General features: G+C 45.5%; 2 protein-coding genes across 4 annotated transcripts in view; both read left to right on the top strand.

Moving 5' to 3' along the window:
• The window catches only part of CCDC57 (coiled-coil domain containing 57), a 95,413-nt gene extending 86,579 nt beyond the window's left edge, over positions 1-8,834 (top strand). Inside the window, exon 18 of the mRNA XM_084837880.1 lies at positions 8,167-8,834. Within this exon, the coding sequence (XP_084694006.1) occupies positions 8,167-8,390 (224 nt within the window). The 3' untranslated portion in view covers positions 8,391-8,834. The remainder of the gene's footprint in view (positions 1-8,166) is intronic.
• A 9,584-nt stretch (positions 8,835-18,418) lies between these two features.
• FASN (fatty acid synthase) overlaps positions 18,419-22,769 on the top strand; it is a 64,547-nt gene continuing 60,196 nt past the window's right edge. For all 3 annotated transcript variants that reach the window (XM_084837878.1, XM_084837877.1, XM_084837879.1), the window contains exon 1: positions 18,419-18,655. The gene's annotated coding sequence lies outside the window, so the exon portion shown is untranslated. The remainder of the gene's footprint in view (positions 18,656-22,769) is intronic.

Below are 22,769 nucleotides of genomic sequence, written 5' to 3'. Positions count from 1 at the left end.
CTTCACTATAAATGTGTGACATGCAAACCAGGTCTGTGTGTTATGTCTCACTCTGGGAACATGCTCTGGAAGTGTCTTTTATTGAATGGCTAATTTGGAAGTATTAACTTTCCGATACTCGCTTCATGCTCACTTTTAAATAAAATTCCAGATCCCCAAAAAATTAATAACTGTGGAGAGTTTCAAGCCTCTGATCATCCTTCAAAACATTTTATTGACATGCTGCCTGATCAATCCAGAGATGTATAAACCAAAAATGGAAGAATAATATTTATAATTTAGGACACTGTTGGCTTTTATAAATGATAAGAAGTAATATTGTTAGAAAAAAACTGACTACATACTCCTCAATAAATTTCAAGACACAGTTGTTGCTCACTAACCAGTCTGATGCAGACAGAGAAATTATTTCTGGACTTGAATATGGTGATTTGTATAATGCTGAGTTCAAAACAAAACCTATCCACTGAGTCTCCCAAATGACAGTTTGGAGATTTCTCTACGGATGCTCAAAAATATTTTATTTTTATTTTATTTATTTATTTTATTTCTATACTGCCCAATCACCAAAGCTCTCTGGGCAGTTCACAACAATTACATCCATAAAATACCACATGATAAAATATAAAACTTTTGAAAGTTTAAAATACAGTATAAAACCAAAGCAAAAATCAGCAGCAGTGTAAAGAGTTAAGAATACAACAATAGATCTGAACACATGAAGTAAATCCCCCCGCCAGACATGTTCATATAGAAAAGAGGAAACGGAATTTCTTTTAAAAATTAGCATCTGGGTCTGCTTAAATATAGATCATCATAGATAATTAATGTGTGAAAGAGCATCTCCTCCCTTCAGAATAATATCACTTGGAATGCTGTATCCAAGCCCCCTCTCACCCTAGTCAGGATCCCCTGATCTCCCTGGAAATCCCATAGGATACATCACATTTTCTTATTGCTTGTCATTTAATAAATCAGAAAGTTTAGATATAAAGATTTTGCCTAAGATGTCCCATCCGTTGCCTTGAATAGCACCAGTGAATGCTTCCTTTCCCTTTGCATATTAAGCGCTGGCGGTGGTCTTCTGGGGAGGAGAACGAAGGGGAAATGAAAGTCAGGGTATTGATGGTCATGGAGGTGGAAGCTCTGTCTGAACAGGTCTGGTATTATTTATGACTGTTAAAGTGTTACTCTCTGTTTGAGTATCAAGATGCAGATGTGCTTGCATTTTTCAAGAGGGAACTCTGGGAAAGGGAGGGAGAAAAGCAGGTACCCTTTGACTGACTTTAGTGTTTAGCGACTGTCACTAAAAGCCTGCCTAGGGGCCTTTGCAGAAGTGGAAAAGGTCCTCTTGACCAAGAGAGGCTTGATTTTTAGAATAATCACCCTGGTCTAGAGAGAAGGGCCTGTGAGGGAGGCTCAGTTGCCTTAAGGAGAGATGCTGAAATGCGCTGCTTTACACAGCCAAAAGAAAGGGAGAAGGGGCTCTCCTGCAAATGAGGCTGCTGAGAATGTGTAGAGATGGCATCATGAAGGGCCCCCAACACAGTTCAGAGACACTCGGATCCTCTTGAGCTCCCAACTCACACACACAGGAGGGTAATGAGGGTGGTTGGCAACCCTGTACCTTCTTCCCCACCTCCCCACCGCCCAAATCCCTTCCTCAGGACCCCAGTCAAACCTTTCCTTTCTCCTCACAGACTTTCTGGCAACCCCCACAAGCCACTCTTCCTCACTTCCCACAGTGACTTCACAGAAATGTCAGCCTGCTATGATATATTGGTCCTGGATTCTTATGAAAGAGTCCAACTGAAAGCCCCTCAAATAGATGGTTGCCTCAGAGAGAAAACAGAGGATTTATTTCAAGACAGCTAAGGTTGCGGTCATACCTACCTACCTGGGAGTAAGCCCCATCAATCATCAAACTCAGTGACCCTGTTCAGATGTAACAGCGACATCTAGCAGCAAATTGTGAGTTAATTAACCCACAAATTGCAGGGACGTGTGCGACTCAGTTCCTGTTTCATTATGAACCCTTGAATGCCCAAGAACAAGCCATGGGTTAACTTGGGGTTGTTTACCTGACAAACAACCCCATGCCCCTGTAAGGACATCACAGAAACAAGCCTTGAAGGCAGCATTTGAGGGTTATTAATGGAAACAGGAAATAGTAATTTACTATTACTATTTTTATTGAATGTTATTGTCAGACCAAAGATAATGGCTAATTAATAATATGCTAATCTCAACTGCTGCTAAATTAGATTTCTATGTTTATATGAATAAGTGGAACCATGACTGTAACCACAAAATACCTCTTTCAAGAGACAGTTGTGTCATGTGGGTTGATATTCTATACTCTCACCTCCAGGGTGCAACATGTGAGGCTCAGCCTGGAAACCTTGGGGCAGGTAGGGCTTGTTTGGAAGGATGAGTGGACTGTGGCCTATTTACAGCCTCAGCCCCAAGGAAGAAATGCTAACCGCCAAATACATTTCATTTGATACTACGAGTTATTCTTCCTGTTAAGCGCTTCATGAAGTGGGGAAAGTATGTGGGTAAGCTTGGATATGCCAAAGATTGGTATATCACCTTGTTTACTTGTGAAATGTATCTGCCTTAATAGCCAACTGGGTATTAAAGCCAAAATGTTGTAAATTATGTGCTACAGCATTTGCGTGTGCAGTGCATTATCATGTAGTACTGAAATGCCTGTGATGTTTGTTTTATGTACTAATTTCTATGCTGCCCAATAGCGGATGCTCTCTGGGCGGTTATAATGGATGGGTGTATTTGGAGTAGGGGGGCAGGTATACTGCATAGACCTCAAGGGGAAGAGTGCAGTACACCCAATCTACACTGCTGTCGCAGACCAGATTACCCAGTGTCAGTGATGGGGGAATGCAGATCTTGTCCACACTGCAAAGTTATCACCAGGTGTAATACTTTACTTTCCCTACAGAAATGAAAGGTGGGCATTCATTTATGAGAGAAAATAAAGGGACGCACTTAGTAGAGCAAAACCTGCTCCTTGCCTCTGGTGAACTCTTGAGTCTGGGGCAGCCCCCCACCCCTTTCCAGCTGTGTCCCAGATAGTAACCATTTACTCTGTGCTAAAGAACTTGGGGGAGTCACTTAGAACAGAGTCTGACCCATTTGCATTGCCCTGCTCCTTCATCTGCATTTTCCCACCCTGAATTCCATTTCTTGGTTGTGCAGGAGTGTGATGCTGGAGTTTGACAGAACTTCGGGAACTGGGCTTTATAACTGTTCAAGCCTCACACCTGTTGGCCACTCTCCCATGAAGCAAGCTGCCGTTGGCTCAAAAGCTGGCATCTCATAAGAAAAGACTTACGTGTGGCATAGAATGGCAGAAGCATAAAAAACCCTGGTGGGTCAGACTGAACAATCCATCTCATCCAACCTCCTGTTCCCCACAGTGGCCAACCAGATGCTTCTAAGAAATCCACGTGCAGGGCATGAAGGCAGTAGGCCTCCCCTGCTGTGGCTCCTCCGTAACTGACATTTAACAGGGTTGAAGCTCAGTCCTCACAAGCCAGAGGTACTGTTCATTGGTTAATGGTTTACCAAACCACAAGAGTGGTATTCAACCTGTTCTGGATGGTGTTACATTTCCCATTAAAGACCAGGTTCACAGTAGAGATGTTGCCAGAACTCATATTTCCTGACTTGGAGATGTGAGCTTAATATGAGGTTCATGCTCACCTCAAATATGAGGTGACCACAAAATGCTATTTGATAAAAAATATAAGTCCAACTCCTTCCACTGATTCTCTGTTACCTGAGATTTCCGATATGCCCACTATATCTATATTCTCTCGTTCAGCAAAAAACACTCCGGCTTCCTAGTTCTGACTTGGAGTTTATTAGTATATAAACATATCTACATAGTAGGTCTCTCCAAATGTCCTTCATGTGCACATTTTCCCCTATAACTTTTAGGCTTCTTTAAATGACTCCATTTCCTTCTATATGCTTTTTGCAGAGTTCTACCCTATCCCCATTAGATGACCTGGACCACTTACTCCATCATCCTTTAGGGATGAGTCATCCCAAATCTGATGCTTCCTAGGCTGTCCTGCCTTACCTGTTAGAATATGTCTTTCTCTTATCTGTTGAGATAATTATTGCACTGACGCACAGAATTATGTGGATAATATCAGTGTAAATGCTGAAAAATAAATAATGTAGGATTCTGTGGCTGTAGCCTTGTTTTATTTTCAGAGCGCCAGTCTTTAGGGAATTATGGCTGCCGTAAAAAGATGCCAAAGGGTAGAAAAATAGGGGATAGTCAGAACTGCAATAGATGTTCTGCCGCAATATTTGAACTCAGATGACGAAAACTGAAGAAGCACTTTTTATTATAGCTCCTCATTATTGGCCCAGATGTTATTGGGTCATATGTTATCTTTCACTCTTGCCTATGGGACAAAATTTCAACACTTTTTCCGTCATGTGGGTAAAGAACCAGACAATGAGAGGGCTGGGTAGAATATTAACCAATAGAGAGATGTGAACTCTTTTCTGGCTCTAGGCATGCAATTTTTGTTCTGTGTTATGTAAGACTTTTCATCTTCCAAGTGTTTTACAAATATTAACTTACCTGATATGATGTTCTAGACTTGACAATTCCTAGCATCAAATCAGAGCCAGTAATTATGAGAGGGAATGATTTTGATTATAGAAATAGTGGTAACGAAGCTGGACCAGGTCAGAAAGTAGGAGAAAGTACGTAAATTATGTGCTTCTGGGAAATGCAGTGTACATGATCAAAATTTATATCTACTCATTCACACTCATACACACACACACTGCATCTACACTCACACCCAGTCATTGCCCCCCCCCCTTCTATTCAGCTTTCCTGAATAGAAATTGGACTGCTAAGTGAAGAAGCAGAACAAACCTGGCTCTGATGTGTGCAGATTTTGGCTGCAAAGTATGTATAATCAGTGGGGAGGGCACTTTGCGGGGTGGCTAGAGCAATTAGTAGGCCAAAGAAGAGACCCCTGAAGACTACATGTAGCCCATGGATTGCCCATATGCAATGTAGAGTCATGCAAGTACTTTCTGCTACAGCTTAAAACAACAATTCCCAAGGGGCCACCAGTAGTATTCTTGGAGTAAGTGGCTTATAATATATATGTATTTTAAATTACTTTTAGGCCACTTTTAAAGGTGAAACCTTCCCAAGGTGGTGTACAAGATAAAATAATACAAAACAATAATATTCAGTGAAAATAGTAATTGTAAATAAAGGCAGCAGCACCTTTTTTTAAAGGCCAATGAAAATAGCTGGGTCTTCAGAAATATTCTGAAGACCTGCAAAGACAGGTCCTGACAAACCCCCAGTGGAAGTTAATTCCAGAGGTGCAGGGCCAGTACCAAAAAGGCCCTCTCTTTTGTACTCAGCAACCTACCCACCCTTGCTGGCGCACTAGTGAGGAGGGCTTCTGTTGATGACCTCAGAGTGTGAGCATGCTGATAGTGGTGAAGGTGGTCCTTCAAGTAACTTGGGTTCAAACCATTTAAGGTTAAAGCCAGCACTTTAAATTGGGCTTTGAAACGCACTGGTAACCAGTGCAGCTGGCACAGTATTAGTGTCACATGAGCCAATTGCCCAGCCCCCACCAATATGCAGGCAGCTGTATTCTGCATTAGCCAAACTTCCTTTAAAGGCGGTCCCACATAGAACCCAAGGCATGAATAACCAAGGCAAGATCAGCCTTCTACAGATAGGGTTGCACCTGACGTATCAGCCCAAGTGGGTAAAAAGTACTCCAGGGCACCACCACCACCCGAGTTTCCTCAGCACCATGTCCAGAAGTGCTCCCAAACCATGCACTTGGTATTTCAGGGGGAGCGCAACCACATCTAAGACCAGATGTTTTTCTCTATTCAGACTGGTTGATTTCCCTACCCACAGTACCTCCATCTTGAATTAAGTCTCAGCTTGTTTGCCCTCATCCATCCCCAAACCACCTTCAGACAATAAATAATGTATATAACATTTTAGTTTCTATGCATTTCACATGCATGATCTCACTAGTATTTATGCACTTCAGATACATTATCTCAGTAATATTTACAACAACCTAGTAAGTATTATTATCTATAATCAGTATTATAGTTAGTATTATTATCCATAATCAGCTGAGAAGTTTAAGTTGGGAGACAGTAGTTTACCTAAGCCCACTTGAATTCATGGCAAACATTTGATTTGAACTGGAATTTGCTGTGGTATGATCAGTTCAGCACATGATGTTAAACAATGCAGAGGTTCCTTCTATGAGGAAGTAACAAGTCCCAAACAAATACAAAATGTACTTGGTAGACAGCCTTAAGTTGTTTGTTGACCAGTAAGTTTCCATATCATGTAAATAAAGTGCCTGAGATAAATCTGTGCTCCATTACACCAGTTAAAGAATATGGTGGGGGAAGAATCAGATTGTGGCATTCTTACCTATTTCATCAGATGAAAAGGCTATGAACATTCAGGACAGGGAAACATACATTTAAATAAATAGAAATAGTGTCTGACTGTTGTCTAGGCAATATAGAGAGAGGTGATGTATTGGTAAGATTAACGTTATCATTTCCACAAGGTTCCTGAACTTCTTGTGAAAGTTATTTGTTTATTTTACAATATTTCTTTAATTGTTTTCAACCATAATGGTTCTCAAAGTGGTTCACAGTGATAAAAATCTGATGTATAGATGGATGATATTGCCCTCACAATAACCGGTGCTGTTGATAATATCAAACAATGGCATCATGCGGCTTCTGGCTCTGCTCCCTTCAGTGGTGCTTCCAGGTACAAGGGGTCCCTGGGCACGATGCCCTCCAGGGGCTGTCCACACTGCCACCTCTCTCCCCCTGCCCCACACTACCCTTGCTCACTTTCTTCCCCCCACTTAACAAAGGAAAAGAAATGGGGATCCATTTCTTCAATTCCTGCCACTTTGTAACGGGGGTCGGGGGCAGGGAACTAGCAGGTCTCTTTTTATTTCCTTTTCCAAAACTTTTTACAGAGGTTGTCAGGCATGCTGGCTCCTACCTGGAGGCAACGCACCTGTCAGGAGCGCCCTAGCTGCCTCTTGCAGTCCCCACCAATAGCCAACTCAGGACACAGACAATGAGGATTCTTTCCGAGACTTTATTCCTTTATGACTCTTTCAGGTACTAATCACTAGCGACATAGCAAGGAACAGCACTGGGGAAAGATAGCAGAGTAGCCTAAGCTCCAGGTAAGGCAGTTTGTCCCCGTTTGAAGGAGAACCACGGGAAGATCCTGAACTTGTGGGCTAGGGAGAGATCCTCCCTCTTTCCCTTGGGTCCTCGAGACGCAACCGTTGTTTGAGTGTCAAACGAGTGGTACGCCTCCTTTCTGCACCCTGCATCTGTTGCTCCCTGCGTCTGCGCCAAGTGTCCAACAAGCCCCCCTCCAGCGCTCTCTCACTGCCAGGGTCACTCTCTCTCCCAGAAATAATGGCAGGAGGAATTTCTGCCAGCTGCTGTGCTTGTGAGAGATGAGAGAGCTCCTCTCCCATGGATTGCTGTTCCTCCTCAAAATCAGAACTGCTCTGGGGCTCTGTTGGCTCAGTTTCCACCCTTACAGCACCCAACAATCCCTATAAAAAGTTTTAGGGAAAGAAAAAGGGACCTGTTCATTCCCTTCCTGCGGTGCCTTCTGGTCAGCCTCCTTTCCCCCATGCCCCGATCACTCAGTGGTGGTGGCAGTCCCCATAACATCTTCCCCTTTTAAAAACTGTTTGCAGGACAGATGCACTCTCGGAAATGAAGATGGCAGGCATGACTGTATGGAGCTTTACTCCACAACAGTGCACTAACTGTAAAAAAAGAAAAAAGAAATACGTTGCAACAACTGCCACTGATTTTCTGTTGATTTGGGGACTCCTAGGGTGTGGTCCCCCAAGTTTGCACCCCACGTTTTGGCCCTAGCAGCAACACTGGCTCCCTTGAAAGGTGACAATGACAAATGGAGGTACTGGAGGTGGGCGTATATTCAGAGTGCAGTCCCCAGTCCATTAGATGTTCCTGCTTCCCCTGCCTTCGGTGCTGCTGCTCTAGGCAGGTGGTATTTTGTGAAAATAATGTCAGTTTTCCCTTTTTTCTGATTTGCAGAAAAATTGCGGGTTATCCACGAACCTGAAAGACTTGAAGTCTCTCAAGAAAAACACCAAACAAATTATATACAGAGAGCACCGGTAGCTCCCTTGACTGTCAAGGGGTCTAAGTTTGATGTCCAGCCAAAGCTAAAACCAAACAAGTCATCTTACAACCATTCCAGGAAGCCCCAAACTTCTCAGCGGATAACCAGAATCCGAAACTACAATGTAAAAGATTGAGCTTCCAGTGAGATATATAATGTTGTCTCTGAAATGTGCAGTTTTTTGTTATTAAGCTATGAAATCAAGTTTAAGTATTAGTCTGTCCATTTCATTTGTACTTCAGTCTTATCATGAAATTCAACTAGTCAAGTTCCTCCTTATTTCTGATTTATTTCTTCATTAACATATATGCTAATGTATGTTGAAAGTGCTGCTTCCTCCGCATCTTGACCTGGTAAAGACAGACATTAGTGTGCTTCAAGTTGATCTCTGCAGTCTTTACCCGAGTCTCATGAAAAACTCTGAATGCGATTAAGCATGGAAAATGTTATTTTGATTATATGCCCCAATATTTTATTTCCCCATATTCTCTGTTTCTGCACTTATTCCAGTCCCAATCATTTTTCGGAATGTAATTTAAAAATCAGGCATGTAATGAAAGAGAAGCTCCATACAGTCAGTAAAAACAAGACCTGGAGCTGACTGTGGCTCAGATCATGAGCTGCTTCTTGCAAAATTTCAGCTTAAATTGAAGAACGTCGGGAAAACCACTAAACCGTTCAGGTATGACCTAAATCATATCCCTGATGAATATACAGTGGAGGTGAGGAATAGATTTCAGGGATTAGACCTGATAGACAGAGTGCCTGAGGAACTATGGACGGAGGTCCGTAACATTGTTCAGGAGGCAGCAACGAAATCCATCCCAAAGAAAAAGAAATGCAAGAAAGCCAAGTGGCTGTCTGATGAGGCTTTACAAGTAGCTGAGGAAAGAAGGGAAGCGAAAAGCAAGGGAGAAAGGGGAAGATATACCCAACTGAATGCACAGTTCCAGAGAATAGCAAGGAGAGACAAGAAGGCCTTCTTAAATGAACAATGCAAAGAAATCGAGGAAAACAACAGAATGGGAAAGACTAGAGATCTCTTCAAGAAAATTGGAGATCTCAAGGGAACGTTTTGTGCAAAGACGGGCATGATAAAGGACAAAGAAGGCAGGGACCTAACAGAAGCAGATGAGATTAAGAAGAGGTGGCAAGAATACACAGAAGAACTATACAGGAAAGATCTGAATGTCCCTGATAGCCATGATAGTGAGGTCACTGAACTTGAGCCGGACATCCTAGAGAGTGAAGTCAAGTGGGCCTTAGGAAGCATTAGTAACAACAAAGCTAGCGGAGATGACAGTATTCCAGCTGAGCTATTTAAAATCCTAAAAGATGATGCTGTTAAAGTGCTGCATTCAATATGCCAACAAATCTGGAACACTCAACAGTGGCCACAAGACTGGAAAAGGTCAGTTTACATTCCAATTCCAAAGAAGGGCAATGCCAAAGAGTGTTCAAACTACCGCACAATTGCGCTCATTTCACATGCCAGCAAGGTTATGCTCAAAATCCTACAAGCTAGGCTTCAGCAGTATGTGAACCGAGAACTACCGGAAGTACAAGCTGGGTTTCGAAGAGGCAGAGGAACTAGAGATCAAATCGCCAACATTTGCTGCATCATGGAGAAAGCAAGAGAATTCCAGAAAAACGTCTATTTCTGCTTCATTGACTACGCTAAAGCCTTTGATTGTGTGGATCACAACAAACTGTGGCAAATTCTTAAAGTGATGGGAGTACCAGACCACCTTACCTGTCTCCTGGGAAACCTGTACGAGGGTCAAGAAGCAACAGTAAGAACCAGACATGGAACAACCGAGTGGTTCAAAATTGGGAAAGGGGTACGACAAGGCTGCATATTGTCACCCTGCTTATTTAACTTATATGCAGAGTACATCATGAGAAATGCCGGGTTGGATGAATCAGAAGTCGGAATTAAGATTGCCGGGAGAATTATCAACAACCTCCGACATGCAGACGATACCACCCTAATGGCAGAAAGCGAAGAGGATCTCAAGAGCCTCTTGTTGAGGGTGAAAGAGGAGAGTGCAAAAGCTGGTTTGAAACTCAACATTAAAAAAACTAAGATCATGTCATCTGGCCCTATCACTTCCTGGCATATAGAAGGGGAAGAAATGGAAGCAGTGACAGATTTTACTTTCTTGGGCTCCAAGATCACCGCAGACGGTGACTGTAGCCATGAAATTGAAAGACGCTTGCTCCTTGGGAGGAAAGCTATGGCAAACCTAGACAGCATAGTAAGAAGCAGAGACATCACCTTGCCGACAAAGGTCCGTCTAATCAAAGCTATGGTTTTCCCAGTAGTAATGTATGGCTGTGAGAGCTGGACTATAAGGAAGGCTGAGCGCCGAAGAATTGATGCTTTCGAACTGTGGTGCTGGAGAAGACTCTTACGAGTCCCCTGGACTGCAAGGAGGTCAAATCAGTCCATCCTAAAGGAAATCAACCCTGAGTGCTCATTGGAAGGACAGATAATGAAGCTGAAGCTCCAATATTTTGGCCACCTAATGTGAAGAGAAAACTCCCTGGAAAAGACCCTGATGCTGGGAAAGACTGAGGGCAAAAGGAGAAGGGGACGGCAGAGGATGAGATGGCTAGATAGCATCATGGATGCAATGAATATGAACTTGAGCACGCTCCGGGAGAGAGCGCAGGACAGGAAGGCCTGGCGTGCTATGGTCCATGGGGTCACGAAGAGTCGGACACGACTGAACGACTGAACAACAACAACAACATGTAATGAAATCCAATTGATTTTACCACTGCCCAACAATGTGTTCCTTCCTGTGTAACAACATAGAGTTCCACAGTCTACATATACGTAGAAGGATTGCTTATGCCAGGTGGGGTATAACAGGAGATACACACACAGGTGCTGTGGTGTGTAAGAGCCAAACTTTATTGTGGTTCTGACAGCAGGGACCAGGTAGTTGCTGTTGTCAGCCCAGCTGCTGGAATACTTTGGGAGGAAGGAATGGCTTGTGACCATGGACAATATGGGCCAGTCTCTCAGCCTATAGTCCCCAATGCAATCTACAACAATTCCAAGATCCTTCTCACTTGTAGTGTTGTTGAGCCACGTCTCCCCCATCTTGTAACTGTGCATTTGGTTTCTTTTTCCTAGGTGCAGAACTTGGCATTTATCCCTATTAAATTTCATTCTGTTGTTTTCTGCCCAGCGCTCCAGTCTATCAAGATCACTTTGAATTTTGTTTCTGTCTTCCAAAGTATTAGCTATCCCGCCCAATGTTGTGTCATCTGCAAATTTGATCAGCATTCCCTGCACCTCCTCCTCCAAGTCATTAATACAAATGTTGAAGAGCACTGGGCCCAGGACTGAGCCCTGTGGTACCCCGCTCGTTACCTCTCCCCAATTTGAGAAGGTCCCATTGATAAGCACTCTTTGAGTCCGATTCTGTAGCCAACTGTGGATCCACCAGATCGTTGTTTCATCTAGCCCACTTTGTGCTAGTTTGCTCATCAGGATATCATGGGGCACTTCGTTGAAAGCTTTGCTGAAGTTGAGGTATATTATGCCCACAGCATTCCCACAGTCCACAAGGAAGGTTACTTGATTGCCTTCTGGATCCAATCAGTCAACCTTCTTCTGCTAGATGTTCTAAGCTAGGATGGGCAGGAATTGAGTAGACATGTGGCAGGCCACAATAATCTTGCCCACATCCTCAGAAAAAAGCAACTAAAATCTGTCCCATAAAACATGACTAGATAGTGCTCTGAACACATTCCTTGACTGATCTACAGAAACTCTATCCAATACAAACCATTTTATCTTCAAAGTGTTTAGTAAACGTATCACCAAAGGACGCCTTGAAAGGTTCGTTCAGTCTATCAGGCTATGGACCAAGCTATATGGGAACAATACTGCTTAGAAAAGTAGTACTGCCCAACACACAAAGCAGGGCATACCCTTGATTTGGTTTTTGCTACAAACTGTGATAAAAGTAATCTGAAAAGGGCAGGGGGGGGCATTCCCCAAGTAACCCCATTGTCATGGTCAAACCAGTTCCTGGTGAGATTTGAACTTAGAGCATTACTTCCCTCTTGCGGGGGTGGGGGACCCATTTGGATGGTCCGCCCCAGGACATGGATGGAACCCAATAGATTTCTGAATGCTCTTGGGGATTTTCCGGTGGAGAAACCTGGTGATCCAGCTGAGGCCCTAGTCTCACTGTGGAACAGTGAGATGCGGAGGGCCATCAACTTGATTCCATCTGAGTGCCCTCTCCGGCGCTGTGGAGCCCACTCTGCTCTCTAGTATACTAGAGAGCTATGTTCAATGAAAGAGGCTGGATGTTGGCTAGAGCACAAATGGTGCAAGTCTCAGTCTGGGGGCTGTTAACACTCCCCCCAACAAATCGGGCCCTGGTCCCCTTAAGGACCTTTGAGGACAAAATCGCTTGTCTCCATAGCAAACTTGACATGGCTGTTAGTGCAGTTCCAGATGAGGTGTCTCATGCCACCATCTGCCTGATGTTGTTGGATCAATTTCAGTTGCTGCAGCCTGATGACGTGGACAAGGTGCTTGCCGCAAGGCGACTGACCACGTGACCTTTCAATCCTTGCCCCTCCTGGCTAATAAAAGCTAGCCAAAGGAGTATGAATGGGTGGGTCCAGGGTGTGGTAATGCTTCTGTTGGGAAGGGGTGTCCTGCTGTCCTTAAGGAGGCAGTAGTGCGAACACTCCTTAAGAAGCCCACTCTGGACCCAATGGTTTTAGACAACTACCACGCAGTTGCAACTATCCCTTTCTTAGGGAAGGTGCTGGAGAGGGTCATGGCAGAACAATGCAGGCACTCTTGGAGGATACTGATTATCTAGACCCATCCCAGTCTGGGTTTTCACCTAGCTACAGGACTGAATCAGCCTTGGTCACCCTGGTTGACCTTTATCGAGAGAGGGACAAGGGGAGTGCAATCCTGCTAATTCTGCTGAATCCCTCATTGGCTTTTGATACCATCAGCCATGGGGTCCTCCTGGATTGACTCCGTGGGCTGGGCATTGGAGGCACGGTGTTACAGTGGTTCCAGACTTACCTGCAGGGTCAATTTCAGAGAGTAACATTGGGTGACCATTCCTCAGCCCCTTGGCAATTGATGTTCCGCCTCAATTGGAACCATCAACAGGAAGAGAGTACCATCCTGTCCCCAATGTTGTTTAACAACTATATGAAGTAGCTGGGAACAGTCATTAGGGGATTTGGAGCAAATGCCATCAGTACTCTGATGACAAACAGCTCTATTTCCTTGTGACATCTGAATCAGGTGAGGCTGTGCAAGTCCTGGATCAGCGCCTAGACACAGTAATGGGCTGGATGAAGGCCAATAAACTGAAGCTGAATCCTGGCAAGCTGGAAGCCCTGTGGGTGAGGGGTTCCCAGGTCCAGGAGATAGGCTCATTGCCTGTTGCATTCCCTCCGAAAGATCAGGTTCATGGTCTGGGGGTACTCCTAGATCCATCACTGTTTCTGGAGGTACAAATGGCCATGGCAGCTCAGGGTGCCTTTTACCAGCTTTGGCTGGTTCACCAGCTATGGCCTCTCCTGGACAGGGATAGCTGGGCCACAGTAGTACAGGTGCTACGAACCTCAAGACTGGATTACTGCAATGTGTTCTATGTGAGGCTGCCCTTGAGGCTGCTCCGGAGGCTGGAGTTAGTGCAGAACATGGCAGCTCAGCTGTTGTCAGGAGCTTCCCCCTTTCAGCATGCAACTCCTTTGCTGAGGGAACTGCACTGTCTGCCTATTTTCTACCAGGCCAGGTTTGAGGTTTTGGTAGTAGTGTACAAAGCCCTAAACAACTTGGGACCAAGATACCTGAGAGAGTGTCTTCTCACCTACCAACCTGCCCGATCACTGAGGTCATCAGAGGGCATGCTCCTGGTGGTTCCACATGGACTAAAGGCCTGACTGGAGTCCACCCGGAGAAGAGGCTTCAATGTGGTGGCCCCCTTCCTATGAAACTCCCTGCCTCTGGAGGTCAGACAGGCACCAACACTGGGTTGTTTTCGGCGCCTCCTGAGAACAGCTCTTTTCCAGGAAGCTTTTCTTGATTTACCAGCCTCAGTTTTATTGGCACTCTGCTTTTTAAAGAATAATTAGAATACCATGTTTCATTCTTTTTATCTTTTGTTCATTTGATCTCTTGTTGTTCACTGCTCCGGAATCGGTTTGGATGTGAAGCGCTATACAAATGTTGCAAATAAATAAATAAACAAACAAACAAACAAATAACAGTTCCACTGGGTAACATCTTGCAGATGCAATGATGGTGAAGAGCTATTCCTTCATCATTGCCATCACCACCACATCATAAGCATGATAATGACCTCTTACCTGTGTTTAGAGTCACACTGAGTTTTGTGCCCCCTGTATTCTAGCTGTCTCCCTGCCTACTTCATTGTCCATACCTCCCTACAAAGCTAAGGTGTTAAAAGGGCTCTGCATTGCAGAAGAAGGTATTTAGGAGCGACTGTGTCGACTGCCCAGGTCATCTCCACATCCCACAGAGTGACTGGAGCATCAAGAGGAGCACCAGCCATGCCACCTGGAAACTCCCCAAGGGTCCCCAGGTATCCCAGAGATTCCATGAGCCTCTGGGACAGACCATTGTGATAGTTCCATAACCACTGCAGAGGGGAATAAGTGCTGGTAGTCTAAACTTCAACAAGAAATGGTATGACAAATGAATCAATGAACATCTAAACCATCATATTCCTGCACGCTCAGGAACACCATCACAAGTGTGACCCACAGGATCACACAGCCTCATGCTTGTCATGGTGGCCATGGTGTCCTGAACCACCCCAGACAAGGCAGCCTCAACATGAATGTTTAGGTTCTCCAGAACTAAAGGCCTAGGGGCCTCAACACCACATCCAAGACCACCTTCACCAGTTCAAGCAGGGAGGCAGTTGGGCAGTGAGGTGGCCAGTACACTGACAGAATCCCTAATCTGATTGGACATGGAATCTAGCTGTTTAGAATTAGGCTATATCTATCCCAGCCCCTGCCCCCAGCCCCCGTTTTCCACCTCTTGTTACTATGAAACTGGTCTCTGGAGAGTAACCTGATCCTCTCCGTCATAAGAATGGGGCAGGAAACTAGAGGGCCTTTTTGGCAGAAGAGTGGGATAAAAATGCTTTAAATAAAATAAATAGGGTTGCTTTGGGAAACCAATTCTGAAACATAATGAAATAAAATTTCTTAACCTAACATGTTTCTTTTATTTGTAGTAATATATTGAAATCTGAATGAGAAATTAGCAATAATTGAACATAGGGAATAAATAATTGGGGCTCTGGAAGTTGCTGTATTGCTTGTTTTTAGATATGACTCTACATATGGATCCAGGAGCTCAGGGTAGCACACATGGTTCTCCCCTCCTCATTTAACCCTCACAACAACCCTGTGAGGTACATTATGCTGAGAGACAATTAGGCAAAGTTTGCCCAATTACCTTCATGGCTGAGGGGGGAACTGAACGCTGGTCCAACACTCCAACCACTATGCCGTGCTGGTCTGAAATACAGCTTGGAGTAAGCAAGAGTAAAGTTGTAATTCACAAAGTAAATTAGGCTCAGCCTTGCTATCCAAGACTGAGCCGCATTTTTTTCCGTTGCTCTCTTCTATGCTACTTGTGTCACTTAAGAGTCTTGTGGCACCTTAAAGACTAACACATTTGTTATGGCATAAGCCCGGGGTCTCCTATGTGGTGCTTGTGGGCACCAATGTACCTAAGACATCACTTGGTGCCTACAAAGCTCCCTTCCCCTCTGGTTTTTTTCTTTTTTTTAACTGGGAGGCTGGTATGCTGCTAAGTGAAGTGCTGCTCTCCGGCACCATCTTTATTTGAGTTCAAAAGAGTGGCTTTGTATTTTGGAGTTCAGACCCCACCTCTGCCTTGTTCTTGGGCAAATTATTTTTCTTTTAGTCTCGCCAGTTTGCCTTCTGGGAAATGGGTGTCTATGCTCACTAAGGTAGCCATTTTATGAACAGGGAAGCCCCCACTGTGGCAGCCATTTTGTGAGAGCACCTATGACACTCAAAATTCCAAATGTGCCAACAGACTCAGAAAGGTTGGGCTAAGCTTTCATGAGCTAAAATCGACCTCATCAGGTGGAGGAAGAGGGTGGCTTCTTTGTTGCATTATAGAGAGTGTTGCATTTGGGCAAAGCAACAGGGAGAGTATGAGCTCACAAATGTTCTGGTAGGAGGTTACAGACGTCAAGAGGGCAGCAGAACTTAGCACAGGCATAAGGTGAAGAGATTTTACAAGCTCCCACCCCTAACTGGTGAGAGAAACTTCTTTGCAGACCCAGTGAGGCAAAAGTAGAGGGGCAGAGGGTGTGGAGAGTTGTGGCTTGCATCCCTCAGCCATAAGGCAAGCTGGTTAACTGTCTCCTAGCGCTGTGTGGAGAGAATCAAATCCCTGGAGCAGCACATTTAACCCAGCTGGAGACTGCTTTAAGGACTGAACTATAGTAACCCATGAAGCTCACACTCTTCTGAGGTGAATGACCTGCAATAAGCCACAATTCACAGGCGCCTCTTGCATCACCATCGGCTTCATTTCCTAAACAGAGCCATCCCCCTCGTACAGTCACCTCATCACCCTATATCCTAGCAACACCCACACGGCCTCTGAGATTGGCCGAGCTACGTACACTCCTACATCCCCCAGCCCTCCGATTGGGCACTTCTCTCAATGACTTCAGGCCCTAAAGAAACTGTGGCTTTCCCTTTTGTAGTTGCACTTGCCGGGTTCTAGGGCAAGAACTCGGTCGGAGTGTAACGCGGCCAGCCGCGCGGCGCGCTCGTCTCTGACCAGGACACCAGTTGTTTTCCGAGGACGCCGAGCGAGCGAACTCGCGGCCTTGCAGGCCTGCTCGGCTGCAAAGTGCTGCGACGAAACCCTGAGGGATAAACCTAATTAATTCTTCCTCTCTCCGCGCGCAATAGCCGCGAAAGGCAATTAATTAATCCCGCTCCTCTCCCACACTCCACTGCACTGTCGATTTACTAAAGCCTTAGCCCCAAACCAATGCCCCGCGGAGGGGTTGGACTACGACTCCCCAGGCGGCATGGGGATGCTGGAAGCTGTAGTCCAAGACCTCTGGAGAGCATCCAGTTGGGGGAAGGCTGATATACCACCACCATGCAGTGGTTCATAAGCAGGGCCAAATCTGCCACACACCGCGGGACTTTCAGCTGCGGCCGGGCGGGAACGTATCCATGCGAATCTTGCACCAAACTACAGGCGCTCCGCACGCCAATCGTTCCCGAGCCGGCAAGCGAGCGCCCCCCCCACCGCCGCCAAGATGGGCGGGCTTGCCACGCGACGCCCACATTTACGTTGCCGCTGCCCAAATCAGGGAGCGCCGCGAAGAAGCCCCAAGTTCTATGACGGCCTGAGAAAGGGACGCCGCGCGTTCTGCTGCAGCTCTGTTGCCGAAAGGTGGCGCTGCGAAGTCACCACTAAACAGGGAAATGGAATGGTTGGACGGTGCGGACAGGCGGGCCCGTTCACACGCACACTCACACACCCCAGAGTTTAAGCAGGGGTCTGCGGGAGGATGTAAATGGAGCCGTTTCATTTGTTTCCGTGGAATGAGAGAAGCAGCACTTGATTTAATCTGAGGGTTAAGGGAATTGGGGGCAAAGGGGCTCTTGCATAGATCCGATGAGTGATCTCTGCAAAGCAGGCTGCTTTTCAAAAGAAGGTCCAGGTGGCGATCAATTGAGGCTTGCAGGGATGGAGGCGGTGGCGATTAAGAGGCAGGCTGGACCCTGCTTGTGTGCGGATGTGTGTGTGTATAGACTTGCGCCAGCCGAGCGATACGCAGCTTAAGGGCTGGCCCAGCTCCTGCCTGGTCCAGCTGTCAGGCTATTCGGGTATGGGGCAGCGCGTGCTCTCGGGCGCCGCTCTTTGCCTCCGCCTCCCTTCCTCCCCTCGGCGATTGCGAGAGGCTCCCGTGAGCCAGGGGGCTGGCATCGGCCCAGGGTCTGCGCCGGCAGGCCCAGCCCCAGCGCTCATTGGACTGCGGCGAGGAGAAAGCTGTCAGCCCATGTGGCGTGGCCACCGGAGGTGGTGGCTGTTTAAATAAGCGCTGGGAGATAGAGGGAGACAGTGAGAAAGGGACTGCGAGCGCACGTATACGGCGGGGGCAGCTTCAGTGCGCATCAACCACCGGGAAGGAAGGAAGGAAGGAGGCAGCCCGGAGACTTCGCGTGCCAGCGATCGGCGGCGGCAACAGCAGCAGCAGGACAGCGCGCCTCCCTCGCCATCCACTTTTCACCGACTGCCGCATCGATTCCTCCCAGCACGGACCTCGTGCGGCCCGCTGATCTCAGGGACCTGAGCAGGTAACCGGCTCCGATTGCCCAGGGAGGAAGCGGCCCAAGCTCGGATGGGCTTGCATGAATGAAACGAAGCCGCCGCGGGGCTCAGCCAGAGCAGGCGGCCGGGGCGCCTCCGCGGCTTCCTCTGGGTGAGGCACGGCCGATGGGTGGGGGGCGTCCCCGCCCCCTGCCAAAGCGGCCATGATCTCCTCTCGTGCCCCGTTCCCCTCCCGGCGTGCGGAAGGGCTGGGAACCGGGCTCGGCGGCACCCGGTCTCCGCTACATTTCCTTCCCCCAGCCTCCTCATGCAAATGGGATTGTGCAAAGCTCGGGAGGCTAAAATGCGGCTCGTTTTGAGTCGAAGTTGGGCCGTACGCGAAATCGGAAGGCGACATCCATTTTTCAGGTGCTTCTGAAAGGCAGGCAGGGAAACATCTCGGAGGACGGAGGAGGCGGAGGCCTTCGAGCCGCGGGGAAGTGTGTCGCTCGCCGGCGAAAGAGCTTCCATCGAATGCTCTTTGAGATCCAGCATCGGAGAGGTTCTGATGCCGGTTCGGCTTTTCTTCTTCGTTTTTAGGTCGCTTTTGGTAGCTGTAGCCAGCGCAGTGGGAACCGAGCGAGGCTGTGGCGTGATGAATGGCCTTCCGATCAATCACCCCTTTGTCTTTAAAATTACAAAACAAAATCTGGAGGCAGAAGACCACCTTTGTTTCGTGATTTTGTAATGTGGGCGTGTGGTTCGAAGTGAAGCTGACGATGAGAGATGTGATTTCGGAGGTTGTGGAATAAAGGGGAGGAGTATTCGGCAAGAGGGGAGAGGGAAGCTTAGCCTTGCTGCATTGTAAGTGGTTCTGCATCCAGCCATTTTGATACCAGTTACACTAACACACGAGAGCCCATCATTTCAGCAGATCCAGGGAGAAAAGAGGCTCATTTCTCTCCTTAATTTCCAGCTCTCATCGTTTGTGTACATTAGTACACAACTAATGAGAGTGTGAAAGGTAGATGACCCCGAGTAGATTGTATTCTATTCTCTAGTTTGTCTATTGTGACATCAGGAAATGGGGCATCAGATATCCTTTCTACTTTGCTACTTGCAACCTAAACCTTTCACCACTTCTCAGGTAGCTATTAAAAGTAAGGAATTCTTCCTTGATATTTGGAAGAAAATTCTCTTTGCTTCTGGACATGCACACAGTCTGGTTTGTAACTATATTATATCTATTGTTCTCTAGTTCAGTATCACAGCTATATTTCCTGACTGGCCTCAGGATCCTCTATCTTTACTCTGGCAGTCTCCAGAGATTAGGGAAGTGTTTGTCATGCAAAGATGATTTGGGCTGTTTAAAATTGCAGCTAGTTAGTTTTATTCTGTGTTGCATAAAAGCTGATCAAAGGTGGTTCTCTGATCTATTTTTTAATTACTTTAAAGTAAGAGATTCACGCAACATGGAGGCTTTGAAGACATGAAGCTTCTATTTGGAATGATGGAAGGTGATTGGTACCACACCCCCTTTGCGAACCTAGCTTTGGCAATACATTGTGGTTGTCTTAAGTTCTTATCGCCAAAATTGTTATTGTAAGTTTCTGAATTAAGATTCCAAGCCAAGATAGTCAGAAACGATGAGAATATTTCCCTTCTATCATTCTTTCTTAGCCTCCTGTTGTTTTGAACAATCTGAAAACCATGAGCCATTCTTTTAATGGCTCCAGTAAGCAAGAATGAAGTTGTATTGGGGACAAAAGTTTCTTTCTCCCCCTGAGCCGGTTAAGGCAAGGAACTTTAACCTCCTGATCTACAAACAATTCAGTGAAAGTTGAACTTGCACTAAAATAGTAGGTCTTTCATTGACTTCAGTAGAATTGGCACGCTGATCCTGATGGAGCTTCCTGTAACGTTAGGGTAAAATTATTGTAACAGAGGTTTCATTTGTTTGTTTATATTCATTTATATTCATTTTTTACCTTTGCAACATGAACTTATGCTCTACACACTTACTAGGGAGTAAGTTCAATTGCACACACTGGGTCTTACTTCTGGGTAAACATGCATATGGTTGCAGAGTAATAGTCCAGTCCAATGCATGTGAACTCAGAAGCAAGTCCGACTGAATTCAGTGGAACTCCTAAGCACACATACTTGGAAGTAAATCCAGCTGTATTCACTGATACTTCTGAGTTAGCATAGCTAGGGTCACACTGCAGATCCTAGCATTTCAACTTCACTGGAGACTTATGGGTACCAGGAGGCCATTAAAGACCCCACTCAGTTGATGAGTCTCTTTATTACAGATATTAGGAACCATTGATGTAGTGATATAAAATAAGCACACAGTGTCCCCCTGCCTTTGAAATAAACATACTTGCATCAAATAGATTAAAAATAATGTGCCTTTCACATGTTGGAGATAAGCAGAAAAGAGCGGTGTGCTGCCTGATCTGCTCAGCAACCCATGATCAGCTCCTGCTGAGTATGGTGCCCGAAACCAGATTGATGGGTTATTTAGGGACAAAACAACACAACAACAAGCCATGGGTTAACCATTGGGTTGTTTAGGCCTTAAACAACCCACAAGTCTGGGTTTGGATGTCAAGGTCAGTATGAATTGATCGTGGGTTGCTGAGTAAAAGTGGAAGAGGCAGGCATGCTGCAGGCAGCATGCCTGCTCTCTCCTGCTCATACATGTCAACACATAGGTCTTTAAATGGATGGGTTGTTTGCCTTGTGAACCAGGTCCCAGAGTATGCGTTGAGTATGGGTTGTCATTGAATTGTGGGTTGTCATTACATATGAACCCTGAACTATGGTTTCACTATGGGTTGTTAACCACGAACAATCCACAGTTCACAACCCAACAACAAACCATGGGTATTCCTGGGTTGTTTGTGGTTAACCACCCATAGTTAAACTATAGTGCAGGATTCACACGTAATGACAACCCATGATTCAGCAACAATTCACAATTCAATGGCAACCCATATTCTGGGTTGCTGTTACATGCAAACCATGTTGAAATGAACAAGAATTTCAATACAAAAGCTTTAATTTTTTAAAGATAAACAACTGAGGGGGAGACACGTAATGAACAGGCACAAGGCTTGAATGTGTTAAAAGATAGACTTTGCTGCACAGTCACCACAAGGAAAACAATGGCAGGTTTTGGTGTCTTTGGAAGGCCAATAGCAGACTAGTATTCAAAAAACGGAATAAAATATATCTCAATGAAGTTAATGTAGGAATATATGTAGTCAAGGCACTATGTTGAAACAAATAGCTACTAGTGATTAATACCAGTGAGAGACTGGTTATTAAGGATGCTAAAACAAAAGTGCCACAAGATTGCAAAAATATTGTGTAAAAGTGAGATGATAATTATGCCTCTGCAACGGCAAGGCCTCCTTTGGGTTTTTTAAGTTCAGAATATGGAGGAACCAATTTGGAAAAAGCAATATATGTAATGCTCCTTATATGTAATGCCCTTTTGTCAGAGAAATCTGACAAAAGAGTCTAAGGGTGCAATCCTATGCATGTTTAGACAGAAAAAAAATCCTACAACTCCCAGCATTCCCCAGCCAGCCACGCTTTTTAATACTTTTTTCTGTCTAAACATGCATAGGATTGCACCCTAAAGTGCCAATGTATTTTAAATTCTTTTAAAGCTGCCTTTAAGGGTAAATAATTTTACTGGCAAATATCAACCTTCCATAACCTGGTGCCCTCCAGATGTACAACTGACCATTGGCCATTCTGGCTGGGGCTGAGGGGAGATATAACCCAAAACATCTGAAGGGAACCAGGTTAGGGAAGGCTGGCAAAGTTACTAACAAGAAACAGCAGCAGCCATAGATTTTACCTGTAGAAGAGATTCGCCAACAGAAAGGCCAGTTAGTCACAATACAAAAGTTGGAGAAAGCCCATAGGAAGTATTGCCAACTATATCCATCAGAGCTCACAGATCAGAGTTCACAGATGTTTTGCTCTATACATGAACAGTCTTACTGGTCCTTGAGTACACACTGAAATGTAACATGTGAATCAAATGTAACACGCTTGATTCTGTCAGGAAATGTCAGAGCAAAAAGTTGCCATGGGAATGGTGCTGGCATTACCTCTGATCACCTAGTTCATATATTATGC

Source organism: Heloderma suspectum, chromosome 2 (genome assembly GCF_057233095.1).
Source record: "Heloderma suspectum isolate Gila_16-S chromosome 2, 16-S_ref, whole genome shotgun sequence".
Classification (NCBI taxonomy): domain Eukaryota; kingdom Metazoa; phylum Chordata; class Lepidosauria; order Squamata; family Helodermatidae; genus Heloderma; species Heloderma suspectum.
The sequence above is the reverse complement of the archived record's forward strand: the minus strand, read 5'-3'. Positions and strand labels throughout refer to the sequence as shown.